The sequence below is a fragment of the Engystomops pustulosus genome, chromosome 2 (genome assembly GCF_040894005.1).
Source record: "Engystomops pustulosus chromosome 2, aEngPut4.maternal, whole genome shotgun sequence".
Lineage (NCBI taxonomy): Eukaryota > Metazoa > Chordata > Amphibia > Anura > Leptodactylidae > Engystomops > Engystomops pustulosus.
The window spans coordinates 29,108,985-29,125,101 of record NC_092412.1 but is presented as its reverse complement, the minus strand read 5'-3'; the positions used below and the strand labels follow the sequence as shown (position 1 = coordinate 29,125,101).

Genomic DNA, 16,117 nt, shown 5'->3' with positions numbered 1-16,117 from the left:
CTGCCGCTGGTCATTTTATTGGGGGGAAGCTGCAGCTGGTCATTGTATTAAGTGGAGGCTGCTGCTGGTCATCTTATTAGTGAGTGGACACTGCTGCTGGTCATCTTATTAGTGAGTGGACACTGCTGCAGGTCTGGTTCTGGTCATTTTATTGGGGGGAAGCTGCAGCTGGTCATTGTATTAAGTGGAGGCTGCTGCTGGTCATCTTATTAGTGAGTGGACACTGCTGCAGGTCTCTGGTGCTGGTCATTTTATTGAGGGAAGGGTGCTACTAGTCATTTTATTGAGTGGAGGGTGCTGCTGGTCATTTTAATGAGTGTAGGGTGCTGATGTGCATTTTATTATTGAGAGGAGACTGCTGCTGGGCATTTTATTGGGGTGAGGCTGGTGCTGGTCATCTAATTATTGAGTGAAGGCTGCTGCTGGACATCTTATTATTCAAGGGAGGCTGCTGCTGGACATTTTATTATTCAGGGAAGGCTGCTGCTGGACATTTTATTAATGGGGTGCTAGACAGCATTTTAATATGGGAGGCTGCTGCTGGACACTACATATAAGGTGGATGAGGATGGTGCTGTGAGTATATGGCTCTGTAGCATATATGTGTATTTTCAAGTATAATGTGCAGGACTGGGGTGATATTTAGGTATATAGGGCCCCATATATGATAAAGCAGTCCCTCCATGCCGTAGTTTTACATGCTCTTGCTCTCTCTGTACTCTGTGATCTCACACGGTGGGATAGAGGAAGTGCTCCTTCACAGTATAACAGTTTGTGAAACTACAGCACGGTGGGACTCTAGAACCATTCTAGCACTCATTAGTATAAATTGAAAAGTTGATTTTAGAAGGAAGGAGGACATGGATAACACACATAAGAAGATTACCACAATCATGGTGCCTGGATCAATGAGTATGTGTCCCTGGTTTATCATGACGGATTTGGGGGATTTTGGGATGTGGTGATACCTAATATTTTTAGATTTACAGGCAATCCCTGGGTTACGTACAAGATAGGGTCCGGAGGTTAGTTCTTAAAGGAAACCTACCACTTGTAGTGGCAGGTTTCCGATGGCAATACCGGGCACCAGCTCAGGGTGAGCTGGTGCCGGAGCTTATTTTCGTTAGTGTTTTAAACCGCGATATCGCGGTTTAAAACACTTTTTAAACTTTATAGCTGGCGCAGGCAGGTACGCGGCTCTCATTCACTTCCTATGTAGCCGCGTGCACGGTAAGCGCCGAGCGCGTACCTGCCTGCGCCGGCTATAATACCGGGCACCCTGAGCTGGTGCCCGGTATTGCCATCGGAAACCTGCCACTTCAAGTGGTAGGTTTCCTTTAAGTTAAATTTGTATGTAAGTCGAAACTGTATATTTTTTAATTGTAGATCCAGACAAAAAAAAAAATTGGCTTATCATGACGGATTTGGGGGATTTCCGGGGTCATTGCCCTGCTCTACACCGAGCCACATTTTTATCACTTGTGCACAGCACTGTCTATACACATCACACCTCCATCCAGCACTTGACTCTTTTCAATACAATTCAGAGATAAATCCCTGACACCAGATAAGACAAGAAAAAAAAACATTAATGTGAATGGCCCTTTGTGCAGAATGTTTCCTCAAAGATATCTAGTGTAGCTTCTCATAAGGAAGGCCACATGTCAGGTCATAAGACGGGAACATGTGTATAAAACATCACAACGTCCTCCCAGTCTCCACTATTGATGGGTGATGGCTCTGAACGTCCCTGCTCTGCTTTCTGTCCTCCTCTTCTATGCGCTGACACTGGGGATCGGATTTTGGGCTTCAAGGAAAAACAAAAAGTTGCAACAAGATGGGAACCGGACAGAAATTGCCATTGTGGGTGGAAGGAAGGTCAACATGGTGGTTGGACTATTTACAACTACAGGTACGTGTTATGATTGTGGCATATCAATCGAGCTGAGATCCACCCCTTATTCTTAGAGAGTTTGTCGTTTCGGACCATTAATTTTTAAGAAAAAATGTTTCATTTTTTTTCTCTGCCCATTTTTGAAGTATGGCTGGACCTGAATGTGCATTTTGATTTTAACATTGACTCTCTTACTTATTGGGGCTCATTTACTAAGGGGCCGAAATCTGCACTTTCGTTGGGTTTCCCGGCGATTTCCATTTTGCGCCAAATTGCCCAGGGATTTTGGCGCACACGATCGGATTGTGACGCATTGGCGCCGGCTTGCATGCGACAGAAATCGGGGGGCGGGCCGTGGGACAACACGTTGGATTTAACATTTAAAATTGTGTCGCAAGACACGCACTTACAAGCACCAGGAAGAAGCAGGTGAACTCCGGCAGACCTCGGCGCAGGAACTCGGGCGCACGAGCTTGTTGAATCGCGCCGGACCCGAATCCTTGTCAGACATCGCGCCACGGGATCGCGACAGGAACGGGTAAGTTAATTTGCCCCACTTTGTGCTACATCTATCAAGTGTTTTGGACACATTGATGACAAAATGTGTTTTTGATGGAAAGGGCCAGTGTGTGTGAAGAAAGTAGGAGTGGTCAAAGTTTTGATAACTCTGTGTTCCAAAATTTTCATACCCTTTTGTGTTAACTAAGCGCACAGGAGAAAATCTGAAACTCTATGGGGTAGATTTATTGTGCGCTGGTTCATGATGAAAGCCTACCTTCCAGCACTGCAGCAATAGTGGATTATAATATGAGCATTTTGGGTGACTGCCCAGGGCCCAAGGCTTCTAGGGGGCCATGACCACCTGAACCAATTCCCAACTTTGATACCGCCTTGAAGAGATAATAAAGAGATGGACCTCTAGCCATGAAATCCTCAATCACTCAACATGTATATACATATATATATACACACACACGTGTCCTTCCGAGACCTTTGAAGGTCTCTCTAAATGTCCTAAAACTGCTGCACTAAAAGTGGACAGAAGAGGCCCCCTCCTTTTCCAAGTAGTATGATTCTAGTCTGATGATTCTAATCAATTACACTTGTAACGACACAATTTTCATGCAACCCTTGGCCGTCTTAATACATCAAGAGGCAAAACTGATGTATCCCGCAGGAAGCTCTGGGCGGTCAAACTAGGCAAAAAACCATGTGAGTAGGAATTCCCTGCTCCATCCCATCGCCGGCACACCTCTCTCCATGCCCCTTTGGCAGTGAGCAAAGCATTGCGATTATTTCAGGGCTTCTATTCCATTTCTGAAAAAACTCTCAAAAATGTCCCACTAACACATTTAAACAATAATAAATCAGTTTCCTTGTTTTTGTGTTCCTGGTCACCTCAATAGACTAAACCCAGGACCTCATTCTTCTGATAGATGGTGGTCCTACTAATGAGACACCAAGAAATTAGACACATCCCCTGTGCTGTGGATAGGTAATGAGTTATCACTGACCTCTACAGGACTCTCTTTTGTTTTTGCATTTGTTTTTTACTGGATTCATTCCAAAATTTTTTATTTTCCAATTTACTGAGATGTGTGAGGGCTTGTAATCTGGGGGACAACTTGTATTTTTAGTGGCGCCATTTAATATACCATACAATATACGGGAAAGCTGCATTTTCTTGTGGGCTCCGTTTTTATGGCTTTCTTTGTGCGCTCTTAATGACACCTGCCCCTTATTCATTGGGTCAGTGCAATCACAGGCATACCACATTTATATGGGTTTTATTATGGTTCAGTAGATATAAAAAAGAAAAAAAATGTATACAAAAAATAAATTGCTCTTTTGCCAAATTCAGAGGCCTATAACTTTTTCATACTTCAGTGGTCGGGCCTGTGTAAGGTGTAGATTTTTGAAGGACACGCTGACATTGTTATTTATATCAATTTGGGACCTATATGACCTTTTAATAATTTATTTCAATATTTATGGATGAAAAAAATGGTAAAAAAAAAGTGTCAATTTGGATATTTTGGTGCTATTTTTCGTGTTTCAGTGTTCAAAACAGAATAATCTTTATTATATTTTGATAGAATGGGCATTTTGGGATGTGGTGATACCTAATATTTTTAGATTTACAGGCAGTCCCCCGGTTACGTACAAGATAGGGTCCGGAGGTTTGTTCTTAAGTTGAATTTGTATGTAAGTCGAAACTGTATATTTTATAATTGTAGATCCAGACAAAAAAAAAAATTGGCCCCAGTGACAATTGGAGTTTAAACAATTTTTGCTGTAATATGACCAAGGATTATCAATAAAGCTTCATTACAGACACCTTACAGCTGATCATTGCAGTCTGGGACTATAGTAAAGCATTTAGAGAGCTTCACCAGAGGTCAGAGGGGTCTGTCTGTAACTATGGGTTGTCTATAAGTCGGGTGTCCTTAAGTAGGGGACCGCCTGTATATTGTTTATTTATTTTTATATGTGTTCTCGGGAAAATAGGTTGATTTAAACTTTTATATTTTGTTTCTTCATTTTTTAATTTTGTTTTGCTATTCCTACACGGCCCCTAGGGTACTTTAACCCTGGGGGATCTGATCACTGATACCACATACTGCAATATTACTGTATACTGCTAATATTTACTGCTAATCTCTAATAGCCTGCCATCAGCTTGCATAACCTGCAATAAATCAGCATCCTTCGATGACTCGGTCGTGTGCTCACCCGGACTACATCCTGGTTGTGTATATTGAGCCTAACAGCAGCTGTCTCACCGCCCCCTATAGCCTTCTATTCTGCATGCCTCACCATGAACGCATCGACCATATTGGCTGGGCCACAAACAATGGGCCATGTCCCTGCTGCACATGAGGTGGAACGGATAAGGCTTTAGTCTGCTGGAGATATTGCTGAATGACATATGAAAGCTCTCATAGAAACTGGTGACCGCACCCCTATGATTTTTAAGGGGGATTTGACCCAAATCGAAGATGTTGTTGCTGTAGATGAATTTTAAAGTTCAAAGGCGTAACTGGTATCAGCACCGATCAAAGCAGCTTATGGGGAGTGTCTGCTGTAAAATACAGCAGACACTCGGCCTGTATGGAGAGGGCTCAGCACATGTTGTTAAGGGGTTAACAACTACGGTTTCAATGATCTCTGAACTGATGTAGACATATGGATCATCCTGATGTTTTTTTGGTCATTTTATATTAAAAGCTAATTTCTCTCATGTTTAGCTACGTGGGTTGGTGGCGCCTATATCAATGGATCTGCAGAGATCGTCTACCTTCCTGGTCGAGGCCTGGCCTGGCTTCAGGCTCCTGTGGGATTTGCCATAGGGTTAATTTTAGGTAAGAGAAATGTATCCACCATAAAGTGCTCAAACTGTTTAATGAAAATAGCTGAGATGGAAGCTAAGCAAGCATTAGGGTAGGCTGGAGGCTATGGAAAGTGTATGCCCACCACAAGGGCTGACAATCTAGAAGATGCGGAATGGGAGCATAAAATGAGGAGGATCCAGACATGTAGAATTGGGGAAGTGAATTCCACAGAACGGGTGCAGCACAAGATAAGTCTCTAAAATCTTGACAACTCACTTAATCCATGGTTATTGTTCCGCATGTTGCAATTCTCATCCCTGCCTCTAGGTGCCATTTTCTTCGTTACCCCAATGAGATCAAAGAAGTACTTGACCATGATGGACCCTCTCCAGGAAGCCTATGGGAACTCCATGACTTGTCTCCTCTTCATCCCAGCCGTGATAGCAGATGTCTGCTGGTTTGCTGCAATATTGGCATCTTTAGTTAAGTGTTAAACTATATTTTTCCAAATAATGGACTGGATTTATTATGTTTGACCTATAAGGTATGATGGGGTGTGTTCCCCCGATTTATTGTTACACATTTCAGTTTAAATATAGATTGAATCTACATTAAAAAGGAAATACAGTACATTACATTACTTATCCTATACATCATGTATTATAACCCAGAGCTGCACTCACTATTCTGCTGCTGGTGCAGTCACTGTGTACATACATGACATTACTTATCCTGTACTGATCCCGAGTTACATCCTGTATTATACTCCAGAGCTGCACTCACTATTCTGCTGCTGGTGCAGTCACTGTGTACATACATGACATTACTTATCCTGTACTGATCCTGAGTTACATCCTGTATTATACCCCAGAGCTGCACTCACTATTCTGCTGGTGCAGTCACTGTGTACATACATGCCATTACTTATCCTGTACTGATCCTGAGTTACACCCTGTATTATACCCCAGAGCTGCACTCACTATTCTGCGGTTGGTGTAGTCACTGTGTACATACATGACATTACTTATCCTGTACTGATCCTGAGTTACATCCTGTATTATACTCCAGAGCTGCACTCACTATTCTGCTGCTGGTGCAGTCACTGTGTACATACATGACATTACTTATCCTGTACTGATCCTGAGTTACATCCTGTATTATACCCCAGAGCTGCACTCACTATTCTGCTGGTTGTGCAGTCACTGTGTAAATACATGACATTACTTATCCTGTACTGATCCTGAGCAGTGGCGTAACTAGGAGAGACTGGGCCCCATAGCAGATTTTTGCATGGGGCCCCCCTTCCCCTTAAAAAAAATATACATACGTAGGCTGCATTCACATAAACGTGTGCTCGCCCGGCTATAGCCAGGCAGGCACACATCGGGCGTGCTGGAGAGGTGATCACGGCTCACCCCTCCCCTCTCCATAGAGAATAGAGCCGCATGGTCGTTCTTATGGCCATAGATAGAGGACGCTCTATTTCTGTTGCGGCCACGGCTAGGAACAGTGAGTACTCGTTGTGCTCACTGTACCGAGCCCAGGCACTATAGTCGCCTATGAGGGATGTATATCCGTCAGCGAATTTGCAGCCAGATATACATCCCCCATATGTTCTTGTGAATGCACCCCTACACGGACATATTTATACAATTACACAAATTTATATACTGATACATATACACCTTTATATACTTATATACACATAAAGTTCTACACATGTATTGTCGCACCCATATACATACAAGTATACACACACATTTATGCACTTATATACATTTATACACTAATACAGAGTGTATACAAACTCAGGCTACATTCACACACATGTATGGGGGACGTATATACGGCCGATATACGTTCCCCATACAATTGTATGGGCTCACGGCGCCCTACGGGAGCGGTACGGTGCTCCGTTATGGCCGTGCGCCATAACTTCCTATGGAGAGGGGCGGGGGTGAGCTGCGCTCACCTCCTCCTCTCCCCGCGCTGCCGTGAGCCCACCGTGCTACGGCGGGCTCACGGCAGTGTGAATGTAGCCTCATACAGTATATACACACATACAGTATACACTGACCATATATACACATACATGAAGTATAAAAAGACCATATACACACATACTGCATATACATACAGAATATACACACATACAGCAAATACACACATTCAGTATATACAGCATATACATACATACTATATGCACAGCATATACAAAAACACATACATACACACACACACACATAATATATATATATATATATATATATATACACACACACAATAAATACAGCATTTGCATCTATGCATATATACACAGTATATAAATATACACAGTATATACACAATATACACAGTACATACACAATATACACAATATATACAATATATACATAAATAAACAGTATATACAATATATACATATATAAACAGTATATACACAATATATACAATATATACATATATAAACAGTATATACACAATATATACACAGTATATACATAGTATATACACACAGATAAATACATATGAATATACTTACCTTTTAGGATGCTTGGGGGCTGTTTGGGTAACCACCCGGCCGTGGCGTCAGGCGGGTGTTCCGGTAGTTGTTCGGGCAGGAGGGGGGGGGGTTGGAGCTGTTGGTTGTTCGGGCGGGGGGAGGGGGTTGTGCGCTCGGGCCGGGAGGGAGGGGGATAGGGTGATCCGTTCGCCGGGAGGGTGAGGGGGGTGTGTTCGCTGGGCGGGAGGGCGGGGGGCGTGGTCGTCAACTGTGCAGTCCTGTGTAGTGGGGTAGGCGGGCCTCGCTCACCTGTGACAGCGGACTGGTAAGGGAGGTGGGAGGTGGCTGGTGGGCGGGCAGGCGGGCGGGTCGGTCAGCGAGGTGGTGGGGGGGGGGGTTCAGGGACTGGACGATCCAGGAGAGGTGGGTGCGCCTGGAGAGAGGTGGGTGGTAGCTGGGACAGAGGGAGGGGCCGGGGGACGCGATCTGCCAGGCACCCGGTAGTGCATTCCCGGACCACTTTGCAAAGCACTGCACACAGGGTCCGTGCATCCCCGGGCCCCTGAACCTCATGGGCCCCGTAGCAGCTGCTACGGCTGCTACGGCGGTAGTTACGCCACTGATCCTGAGTTACATCCTGAATTATACTCCAGAGCTGCTCTTACTATTCTGCTGCTGGTGCAGTCACTGTGTACATACATGACATTACTTATCCTGTACTGACCCCTGAGTTACATCCTGTATTATACTCCAGAGCTGCACTCACTATTCTGCTGCTGGTGCAGTCACTGTGTACATACATGACATTACTTATCCTGTACTGATCCTGAGTTACATCCTGTGTTATACCCCAGAGCTGCACTCACTATTCTGCTGGTGGTGCAGTCACTGTGTACATACATGACATTACTTATCCTGTACTGATCCTGAGTTACATCCTGTATTATACCCCAGAGCTGCACTCGCTATTCTGCTGCTGGTGCAGTCACTGTGTACATACATGACATTACTTATCCTGTACTGATCCTGAGTTACATCCTGTATTATTTTGCAGAGCTGCACTCACTATTCTGCTGCTGGTGCAGTCACTGTGTACATACATGACATTACTTATCCTGTACAGATCCTGAGTTACATCCTGTAGATCTTTTATTTTATATAAAAGTAAAAAACATAACAATACAAACCAAACATAATATACAATATACAATATCTTACCTGCTGGTCCAGCCCCATTCATACCTAGCAAAAACAAGAACTTACAATACACCGAAATGAATAAACACCAATTACCACAACCCCCACCCAACCGATTATCACAACCAAAACCAAACCAATAAACAAATGACAAGTCACACCCGCAAATAAACAAAAATGACCATGAATATACATAAACCCACCCACACCCTCTAATAACAAACCACCCCACACAGATCCCATCCCATTTTGTTTTTTTTTTAAATAATTAAAAAAAACACATAATTAAAAAAAAAAAAATACACATAATACACAATACACATAACACTACACTAAACTAAATCCCTCGCCCGCACCCTCCCTTTCCCCCCAGAAACTGGTCTAACATCCAAAGTTTGCGTTAATTAGTCCAGACCAGTGCCCAGTGCACAATCCCAAAAATCTCACTACCCTCACCCCCCTCCCAACCTAACACTATGTCCAAAACCCCACTATATACAATATATACAATATATACCGCATTTACAACATAACAGGCAAAGTTCTTGTCCCTTCATGAGGACATCCAGGATCAGGCACCTCCCCAATTCTAACTCAATAACCGCTGCGGTAAAAAGGACTGCCACTCCGCTATACGGCTCGGCCGCAAGAGACCAATAGGAAGGCCCGTGTCTCCATTCCCTCTTAGCTTTAAACACGGCCCCCAAATCTGGCAGCCTGGTCTCCTGCAAAAATAAAATGTCGGCTTCAACGCGGCTGAGAAAATCAAAGGCCGCAAATCTAGCCGCATCAGACTTAATGCTGGCGACATTAATGGACGCCAGCGTCAACGGAGTGGGAGCCGCCATCATGAGTGATTGAGTTAGACAGCTTTCTTTTTACCCATCTTACCACCACCCTCGGGAAATGAACACCCCCTTTTTAGACATATTGTGGTGTCCATCTCCCTTACCTCTGATGCTTCAGGGGCAGATCCAGGACCTGCCTCCTCATCCTAATCTCCAGACTCTGGGCCAGTCTCTCCTCCTGAGGACCCTGACTCCCCAGGGGGAGACTCGGCACCTCCTGCAGGCTCCGCCACCTCTGGCCCTTCACCCTCAGCCCCTCCATCGGCAGGAGAGGCTCCATCCAGGGCCAGGAATCGATTTGAAAGTTCGACCAGCGGGGGGTTGGTTGCACCTTCCTTGGGTACCTTAGTCAGGGTGGGAGAAGATCTCACAACTCCCTTCTTTTTACTCTTTTTCTTCTTTTTGGCGCCACGCTTACGCTTTTCCTCTAGCCACGCCCTATTATCCTCGTCCATACTCTCATAATGGGAGGAGTCTGAGGACGTGGCACCTTCCTCTCTCTCGATCCTCCTGACCTCCTCATCCAGTACATCATCCCCTGGGGCCTCAGCGACAGGTGTGGTCTCCAGGATAGCGCCAGAGGTTGTCCCAGCAGCCCGAGACTCCCCCTGCTCTCTCTCCTGTTGACGCTTCTCTAGACGCCTTAGCTGGGCAGGCATCTTTTTCCTGTCTTTCTTCCCTGGCCCCTCCATTTCTCCGCCTCTGCTAGTCCCCTCCCCAGCAGATTCAGCCTCATGGCTTTCATCCGCTGAGGTTGAGCCTGCATTAGCGAAGGAAAGAGGACAACGACTGTACGGGTGACCGAGATCACCACACAGGTTACACCTAATCTGCCCTGTACAGGATGCAGCGAGATGGCCGACACCGCACCTGTGACACAGCTTAGGCTGCCCCCGGTAGAAGATCAGGATCCGATCCCTCCCCAGGAAAGCTGATGAACCGATGTGGGCGACTGAGTTACCTGAACGCCTCAACTTCACCATGAAGGTCCAGGACCCTGACCAGATAACATACTCATCTTGATTTTTTTCGGGTACTCCCAATACCTCTCCATAGCAATTCATCCAGGTCATGATGTCAAAGCAAGATAGTGATTCGTAACGGGTAAGAATGGTCACTTTCTTGAGTTCGCTCTGGCGGGACACTGCTTGCACAGCAAAGTCCCGCCACTCAGGCTCGTTGTATCTCAGCTCATAGTTGGACCAGAAGAGCTCAAGCCCCTCCGGCCGAACAAAGCTTGCGCTTCTTTGGCGCCGTGTTCGCCCTGGCGCGGGCACAGCGCAGCTACTCCCGGAGCCTCCTGATGGTCTTAGTCGCCTCTTCATACTCACAGAGGTGGCTCTGGACCCGGGAGGCATAGGTCGACAAAGACTCCCGGGGTCCCTGCACCGCCCAGCCTCCCCCCACATGGTCAGCCTTACCTCTGTGAGCACTCCGCTTCATATCTCCAGCCCCGGAAGGACCGCTCTCACCCGCACCGTCATCCAGGTTCTTGCTGCGCCGCTTCATATTAGACCCAGTGGGAGTAGGAGCCGTATTACTACGACTCCTGGTGGAACGTCTCACCCGAGTCCTCCATAGCGCTGGCCGGTTGCTGTACTCTCCTGCCTCCCGCCGGCCTGGGATTCGGCTCCCTCGCTCATCCCCAGGAACCTAACTCCCTCCCTGGGAGAGGAGAGAGCAGGCCCTGGGTGGTAGATGGATCTCCAGGAGCACAAACACAGAGCAGCTGCACACACGACACACCCTCCTCTAACGAGGTAACTGCCTCCAGAGCTGCTCTCACTATCCGCTGCTGGTGCAGTCACTGTGTACATACATGACATTACTTATCCTGTACTGATCCGGAGTTACATCCTGTATTATATTCCAGGGCTGCACTCACTTTTCTGCTGCTGGTGCAGTCACTGTGTACATACATGACATTACTTATCCTGTACTGATCATGAGTTACATCCTGTATTATACTCCAGAGCTGCACTCATTAGTCTGCTGCTGGTGCAGTCACTGTGTACATACATGACATTACTTATCCTGTACTGATCCTGAGTTACACCCTGTATTATACCCCAGAGCTGCACTCGCTATTCTGCTGCAGTCACTGTGTACATACATGACATTACTTATCCTGTACTGATCCTGAGTTACATCCTGCATTATACCCTGTGCTAGCCTCCATGTGATACACATAAGGGGGCGTTTCGGCGCCCAGTCCGGCGTTCCGGAGTCGGAGCGAGTGCCGTATTTAACATGGAAATTGTTGCACGCTCTATGTTAAAGGTGCTCCACAAAAAAGTTGGTGAACTCTGTCGGGCCAGTGCAAGGAAGCGTCAGATTTATGATTTCTGGCGCACGATCTTAATGAAAGTGTCACACCCAGCATTATACATGGGCAGAGCACTTTTACTGCAGTTTCCGTTAAGTAAATGTGCCCCAATGTGTACATGCACTATCTTTTTGTACGTAATATTGTTATTGTATTTCCCTATTACAGCCTCTGCAGTCAGTGTTATAATGGATATTCACAATTACCTCTCAATCCTGATATCTGCTTGTATTGTTATTACTTACACGTTATTCGGTGGCCTGTTCTCTGTGGCTTACACAGATGTGATACAGCTTATCTTCATGGTGGTTGGGCTGGTAAGTACAATTCTTTGCTTGAGCTATTAAATTATTGATATTCATGTACATAGGGGGCAGTATTATAGTAGTTATATTCTTGTACATAGGGGGCAGTATTATAGTAGTTATATTCTTGTACATAGGGGACAGTATTATTATATTTATATTCCTGTACATAGGGGCAGTATTATAGTAGTTATATTCTTGTACATAGGGGGCAGTATTATAGTAGTTATATTCCTGTACATAGGGGCAGTATTATAGTAGTTATATTCTTGTACATAGGGGGCAGTATTATAGTAGTTATATTCTTGTACATAGGGGGCAGTATTATAGTAGTTATATTCTTGTACATAGGGGGCAGTATTATAGTAGTTATATTCTTGTACATAGGGGGCAGTATTATAGTAGTTATATTCTTGTACATAGGGGGCAGTATTATAGTAGTTATATTCCTGTACATAGGGAGCAGTATTATAGTAATTATATTCTTGTACATAGGGGGCAGTATTATAGTAGTTCTATTCTTGTACATAGGGAGCAGTATTATAGTAGCTATATTCCTGTACATAGGGGGCAGTATTATAGTAGTTATATTCTTGTACATAGGGGGCAGTATTATAGTAGTTATATTCTTTTACATAGGGGACAATTTTTATTAGTAAAAACAAACAAAGTACATTATACATTCTTAGCAGAATTCACTAAAAATTATACATCAACAATTACATTTATTTGGGATAGGAAGAGGGTGAGACTTAAATTGGAACATCTTTATAAGCCCAAAGGAAAGAGAGGCTGGGCATTGCCGAATTTCTTTCTTTATTTCGTGGCTTCGGTACTGCAATATATACTAGCGGGGAAAGATGATGGAATAATCCAAGCTATTGTACAAAGGGTAAATATGGAATTTAATAGTGGGCTTGTTTTTTTGGAATCTGGGGTGTTGAAATTCACAGAACTAGCACGGATACCAATTTGTAGGTGTTTTAGTAAAATATGGGATTGGGTTAAAAAACAATACGACCTGAACGATAGTATAATATATTCACCATTATGGAGTAATTATTATTTAAAAGAGTATAGAGTTATGTTCCTCCATAACTTCCTATTCTCAACTCTTTTCCCAATCTCTATGTATCTGATCCACCTAAACTCTGACAGTATCTGTGTGACTGCGGTCATGTGCTGGAAGGTCTCGCTGTGGTTGGAGACTCGGGTCCTGTGGTACCAGTGGTAATACTTAATGATGGTGATAATGAGGTACATGGTCCCCCGGTCAATGTCCGTTATGTGTGATGTTACCCCATAGATGATCTCTGGGTATCTAAGAGACTGTAGATGTGGTATTTTCAGCCAGCGGGACACCTCCTGCCATATCGGCCTCCCTCCCTGGCACTCGGTAGTAAAGTGCTCCATGGTCTCCTCCTGCTAAGGGGCACATACGGTCAGAAAGACTCAGGAATTTTAAATTTCCTCTGACAAAAAGCTTCCCATGCTGAGACAACCAGGCAATATCAAAGAATTTGGCTGGAAGCCTTGGTCCATTAAGGAACCTCAGACTCTCCTGCAGGGTGGCCGTTGTGCAGTCCCTCAGAGCTGGCTGTAATGAATAAAAGTTCCTACAGACACTCATATAGAGGTCCTTCCTGGTCTTACTCTCCATATAGGTCTTATCTATACTCCACTTTTTCATGCAGATACTGGGGGGAGGAAGCCAGGAGTCCATCGGCCCCTCTGGAGACTGCCGCCTCGCACACAAGACTCTGCAAAAGGCAATATCAAGTCCCTGACACTACTTACCCACAGGAGACCATTATTTGAGTCCAGGAAACCAAAATTGACTTTTAGAAATATGGAGTCAAAAAATACCCTTGGATTTAACATATCCAGCCCACCCTCTCTCCTCTGCAGGTAGGTGATCCCTCTTTTTATTGGGTTCATCCTGTTCCCCCATAAAAGTTGGAAGAACAGGCTAAAGAGCCTAGCGGGGAAACATTCTGGCAAAGGAAAGACGACAGCGATGTACAGGAAGACAGGGACCAGGTAAGTCTTTAGCAGAGTAACCCTTTCTCTATAGGTCAGCCTCCAGTTCTTCCATCGCTGAACCTTTACATTCCCGGTTTCCAACTTCTCTTCCTAATTTAGTTTGGCATTATCTTCCCTCTCAAATTTAACCCCAATGATTTTAATATGGGTGGAGGCCTTGGCGAATTGTGGCAGATCAAAGCCATGATCAGAACTCAATGTCCAGAAAGCTTGACTCTTCTCAAGGTTGACCAGAGACCCGGAGGCCTCTGAGTAACTTCTGATGGCTGCAGACAACATCTCCACCTCACGAGGTTCAGATATCACCACAGTCACATCATTCGCGTAGACGACTACCTTCAAAGGCAAGCAATGGGGGACCGGCACCCCCTGAAAATCGTACCGCTGCAGTGATCGCAGAAACAAGTCTATCCCAAACACATACAGCAGTGGACTGAGGGGACAACCTTGTCTCACCCCGGCCTCTACTTCAAAAGTGTCCCCCTGCCAACCATTGATTAGAGCAGCGTTTCTCAACCTGTGGGTCGCGACCCCAGAGGGGGTCGAACGACCAAAACACAGGGGTCGCGATCCTATTACGTTTTTGCCGCGATTCGCAGCAAAAACGAAGTATAACATGTAATAACTCACTGCTTGAGGACCTTCCTGCTGTATACAGGGGAAGCTTGAGGACCTGTGGTGATGTCATCATCACATGACCCTCTGGCTCCTCCTCTATACAGAGTCCCGCGGAACAGACTGCTCTGCTCACAGTGAGTAGAACCTGAAGCAGCAGGAGGTGAGTCACCAAAACTGGGGGCAGCAGGGGGGGGAGGGACACACCAAAACTGGGGGCAGGAGGGGGGGTACACACCAAAACTGGGAGCAGGAGGGGAAACACTAGAACTGGGGGCAGGAGAAGGGGCAAAACTGGAGGCAGCAGGGGGGGACACACTCACCAAAACTGGAGGGGGAGGGGGGACACACACCAAAACTGGGAGCAGGCGGGGAAGCACTGGATCTGGGGGCAGGAGAAGGGGCAAAACTGGAGGCAGGAGGGGGGGGGGACACACCAAAATTGGAGGCAGCGGGACACGGACACACCAAAACTGGGAGCAAGAGGGGAAGCACTAGAACTGGGGACAGGAGAAGGGGCAAAACTGGAGGCAGGAGGGGGGGGGGCTAGAATTGGGGGCAAGAGGGGGGGCAGCAAATGGAGGAACCAAAACTGGGGACAGTATTATAGTAGTTATATTCTTGTACATAGGGGGCAGTATTATAGTAGTTATATTCTTGTACATAGGGGGCAGTATTATAGTAGTTATATTCTTGTACATAGGGGGCAGTATTATAGTAGTTATATTCTTGTACATAGGGGACAGTATTATAGTAGTTATATTCTTGTACATAGGGGCAGTATTATAGTAGTTATATTCTTGTACATAGGGGCAGTATTATAGTAGTTATATTCCTGTACATAGGGGGCAGTATGATAGTAGTTATATTCTTGTACATAGGGGGCAGTATGATAGTAGTTATATTCTTGTACATAGGGGCAGTATTATAGTAGTTATATTCTTGTACATAGGGGACAGTATTATAGTAGTTATATTCTTGTACATAGGGGCAGTATTATAGTAGTTATATTCCTGTACATATGGGGCAGTATGATAGTAGTTATATTCTTGTA

At 45.3% G+C, this 16,117-nt stretch overlaps 1 protein-coding gene across 1 annotated transcript in view; it reads left to right on the top strand.

Annotated features, from left to right (window-relative positions):
- Positions 1-1,734: 1,734 nt before the first annotated feature.
- Positions 1,735-16,117, top strand: part of LOC140117409 (high-affinity choline transporter 1-like) — a 29,172-nt gene continuing 14,789 nt past the window's right edge. The window contains exons 1-4 of the mRNA XM_072134131.1: positions 1,735-1,912; positions 5,143-5,256; positions 5,554-5,715; positions 12,269-12,417. Coding sequence (XP_071990232.1) covers positions 1,735-1,912; positions 5,143-5,256; positions 5,554-5,715; positions 12,269-12,417 — 603 coding nt within the window. The remainder of the gene's footprint in view (positions 1,913-5,142; positions 5,257-5,553; positions 5,716-12,268; positions 12,418-16,117) is intronic.